Source organism: Benincasa hispida, chromosome 12 (genome assembly GCF_009727055.1).
Source record: "Benincasa hispida cultivar B227 chromosome 12, ASM972705v1, whole genome shotgun sequence".
NCBI lineage: Eukaryota > Viridiplantae > Streptophyta > Magnoliopsida > Cucurbitales > Cucurbitaceae > Benincasa > Benincasa hispida.
The window spans coordinates 50,385,744-50,390,036 of NC_052360.1; the positions used below are offsets into that span (position 1 = coordinate 50,385,744).

General features: G+C 35.8%; 1 protein-coding gene across 1 annotated transcript; it reads right to left on the reverse strand.

Annotated features, from left to right (window-relative positions):
* Positions 1-2,196: 2,196 nt before the first annotated feature.
* LOC120068107 (ammonium transporter 1 member 1-like) lies at positions 2,197-4,087 on the reverse strand. The gene has a single exon (XM_039019803.1). The coding sequence runs from the start codon at positions 3,978-3,980 to the stop codon at positions 2,469-2,471; it is 1,512 nt and encodes a 503-aa protein (XP_038875731.1). The 5' UTR covers positions 3,981-4,087; the 3' UTR covers positions 2,197-2,468.
* Between the last annotated feature and the right edge of the window lie 206 nt (positions 4,088-4,293).

Below are 4,293 nucleotides of genomic sequence, written 5' to 3' on the forward strand. Positions count from 1 at the left end.
GTACTCCTAGACGGTTGAGTTTGGTTCAAACATTTACCAAACCGATCATAATTGATTTGGTGACAGTTTGATCAGAAAACTGACTCCGACCGATCGATGTTCATTCCTATTTTAAGGTGATATTTGTATTTTACATTTTTAAAATAAGATAATAATAATTTAGCCCTTATTTAACTCGAACAAAGACAAAAGCAAAAACGTGTTGTTTTAAGAGGAAGAAAATATGTTTTTACCTAGAAATAGGAATAGTCAAAAAAGGAGGGGAGAGAAGGGCAAAGTGGTCAAAAAGCCACATTGTTTGATTTTTCTTTTAGAATACTCAACTCCTTAAATTTAATGACAACACACAAAGGACAAGATAAGTTCACTGTTAGGTTGTGGAAATTCAGAGCTACAAGTTCACACCTCACTATCTCAAATCAAACCTTTGAATTTTATTATATTTTCAAAATCCCAATTACAAACTTTCTACAATATTCAACTCTCTCTTTCCTACTTATTTTGTCACACTTTAATTTCAATTTTATAATTAAAAAAATCTTAAATTTTATTGATCAACTCAATATCGACATAAATTTCTAGTTCAATTGGTGAATTGATCTATCCTCAACCAACAAGTTAGAAGTTTGAGTTTTCTCGTAGTTAATGTTATAAGGCTTCAAAGAAGGTAAATTTGTAAAAAAATTATATGATTGGAATATTTGATTATAATAATCATTATAGTTCAAAAATGGTTTGTCAATTTGATAAAACTAAAGGGCTTAATTGTGAATTTCGTAAGTTTTGGAATGATCAATTAAATTGAAAGTTGAGTGCGTTTTGAAGTTTCTCTACAAACATCCTAAATTTTAAAATAAATGTTATTTTAAATTATAATTTCAATATCAAATTCTCTAATTCATTTAATAAAGAATATTATGCTTGCGTGATGATAGAGTTTTGAAAAAATATTATTCAATTTAAGAATTTTTTTTATTCTATAAAATATAGTTTGAAAATGATGTTTATTATTAAAAAAAAATAGAATTAAATAAAATGAATTGACTAGTGAGTTTTAATAGACTACATTATCATCAACTCTAGACAATCTCCTCCATTTATTTATTTTTTTATCTCAAAGAGTTCTTTAATATATATATAATTGTACGCAATAATTTAATTTATTTAGGAATTTTAAGACGTCCACGTTCTAAGCTTTTGAATGTGTACAATTCGAGGAAGCAAATAGCTACCAAGGTCAAGAAATTTAGATCTAAATTGATAACAAATGAAACAGTTAATTATTTTAAAAATATTATATGTTCAATAAAGATGTAAGCCGTTTTAAATTGATAAATTAAAGGATGTTCATCCAATAGTATTTATTTCTATTCACTTTATATAGATCCATCTAAAAGTATCTTCACTCGACCATGCACGACATATAGCTACTTCAATTAACATCTAGCGTAACACAACTATCACAATTGAGGTAACATGTTGCTCAAGTAACCCGATAAAAAAAAAAAAAAGACTTATGACTCAATCAACTAAGAATCGCTCATTTCAACGATGGCAAATTGACTCCAATTTACCTAGACTAATTTATGCAAGACTCTAATATTTGTTTTGACCTTCAAATTATATAAACAATGATCCATTAAACATTTCTCTTGAGCTACTCCTTCAAACACTAACTTGAACACCAAAACTTCCTCAATTAATATCATTTCTATTTCGTTAGCGTCGTAGTAGACTTTTACTTGGTCTTAACCTCTCTAAACTATTTGTAATATTGATAACTTTGAACTATTTTCCTCTTCTAGAGAAGATAAATTAATAGATGTAATTTTTATTTCATTATTCGTAGAAGTTGAAGATCGAACGATTGACCTTAAGTATAGTAATAGATATCTTATTCATTACGTTATTTTTGTGTTGACATTGTAAAGCAATGTTTAATAACCAATACAAATAATATTGAATAACTATGTTCCGGTTTGGTAACCATTTGATTTTTTGTTTTTGTTTTTTAAAATTAAATCTATAGACATTACTTTCACCTCCAAATTTCTTCATTTGTTATCTACTTTTCACTCATGGTTTAAAAAATAGAGTCAAAATTTGAAAACTAAAAAAAAATAAATTAAAACTTATTTTTTTTTATTTAGAATTCAACCATTATACTTAACAAAGATGGAAATTATGATAAAAAAATGAGAGAAAATATACTTAATATTTAAAAATAAGAAGATTAACCTAAATATATAACACATAATTAGTCCATATTACAATCAATACATCACCTCCTCACACACACCCACATCCCCAAGTTCTTAAAAGATAAGAAAAATACTTCTCCACTTACTATACATCACTAAACCTTTTAAGATTGGGAGAGAGGATAATTTTTTTTTTTTTTTTTTTTTTTGTATTTTTTAACTTTTTAAAGACTTGCAAAATAGAATTTTGGCAAAAAGTAAAAAACCTCAATTTTCATAATTTCCAATTGGACTTGTTTCCCTTGGCTTAATCTTACTCATTTGGGCACCATTGGGCGGAGATTCATCTTCATCATGGTACACGTAAGCAAAGCCACCGTGTCTGGTCATATCCATTCCGGCCATCTCATCCTCCGGCGAGATTCTTAATAGTTTCAGCTTGTGTAGCACAAAAAACAACGGCCCCATTGTGACGCTAACCCACCCAACAATCACCAAAATTTGTATCAAATGAGCACCCAACAACTTCCCTCCGCCGCCCATAAACAGCCCGTGTGGCCGCCTCGAATCTCCGCCGTACACTTCGTTCACATATTTCTTTGTTGCAAACAACGCAGTGAAAATTATCCCCCACGCGCCACAACCGCCATGTAGTTGTGCCGCCTCTAATGGGTCGTCAAATTTCACCTTCTCTGCTAGTTTGTTGCAGCTGATTAAAACCACCGCCGCCACAAACCCACATATCACGGCGGCCCATGGCTCGACTACAGAGCAACCAGAGGTTATGGCGGCGAAGCCACCAAGTAAGCCATTGCAGACGTCGGTGACGTTCCAATGGCCGGATAGAATTCGCTTTCCGAAAAGGGTCGTTAGTGCTGCCGTACAACCGGCTAGTGTCGTCGTCACGGCGGTCCGACCGACGGCGCTCCACTGTCCGTAGAAATTATTTGATCTATATGGAACTAAGATTTTGGTGAATGAACCGGGGTTGAACCCGTACCAACCGAACCAAAGCATGAAGGTACCGAGAACGACTAACGTAGCACTATGGCCTCGTAAAGCAACGGATCTACCAGTTCTGTCAAATCGACCGATTCGTGGTCCTTCTATTAAAGCTCCCCAAAGTCCAGCGATTCCACCGACCATGTGAACCACGCCTGAACCGGCGAAATCTATGACTCCGGTTCCGAACAAGAGGTCACCACTGGTCCGTGACGGGCTGGCCCAACCGTCTGGAGACCAGAACCAATGGGACACGACTGGGTAAACAAAACCGGTCAAAACAGCGGAGTAGATCAAATAGGCAACGAATTGGGTTCGCTCGGCAATCGAGCCGCTGGTGATGCCGGCGGCAGCGATAGCGAAAGCCCATTGATAGAGAAAGAAGCTGTAATCGGCGGCGGTGGAGGGGACTGACTTGAGACCAAAGAAATGGCGGCCGATGAAGGGGTTGGAAGGGGTGCCGAAGGCAAAGGCGAAGCCGAAGAGGTAGTAGAAAAGGCCGCCGGCAGCAGCATCGAGAACGTTGGTGAGCATGATGTTCATGGTGTTTTTGGCGCGGACGGAGCCGGCACAGAGCATGGCGAAGCCGAGCTGCATGGAGAAGACAAGATAGGCGGAGAAGAGGAGGTAGACGGTGTCGACGGCGAATTTGGTGTCGGAGAAGTTGTTGGTGGAGGCGGAGAATTGGTCGCAAATGAAGGAGGCAGCGGCGCCGGAGTTGGTGACATTGGGGCCGAGGAGTTGGGCCAGAGTCAGAGAGCAATTTGTAGCCGCCATTGTTGAAATCTCAAAACAGAGCAATAAAGTCTCTCTGTTCAAGAGAAACAGAGTGTGGGATTGTTTCCATGTGGGTATGGTATTTATAAAGGGCAATGGTTAATCCTTCAATTTCTTTTCCCATTTATAAAAGATTAGTTAATGCTATTTTCAATAAGCTTTTATACTTTTGAGATTTAGTTTACATTTTCACTCCGTTTTTATATTGTTCGAAATAAATTTCAGGTAAGACCATTGTAGATTCAACTCATGATTCTTTAATCATTTAACATTTTTTTTATATTTTCATTACCATTAGACTAATACATGATTG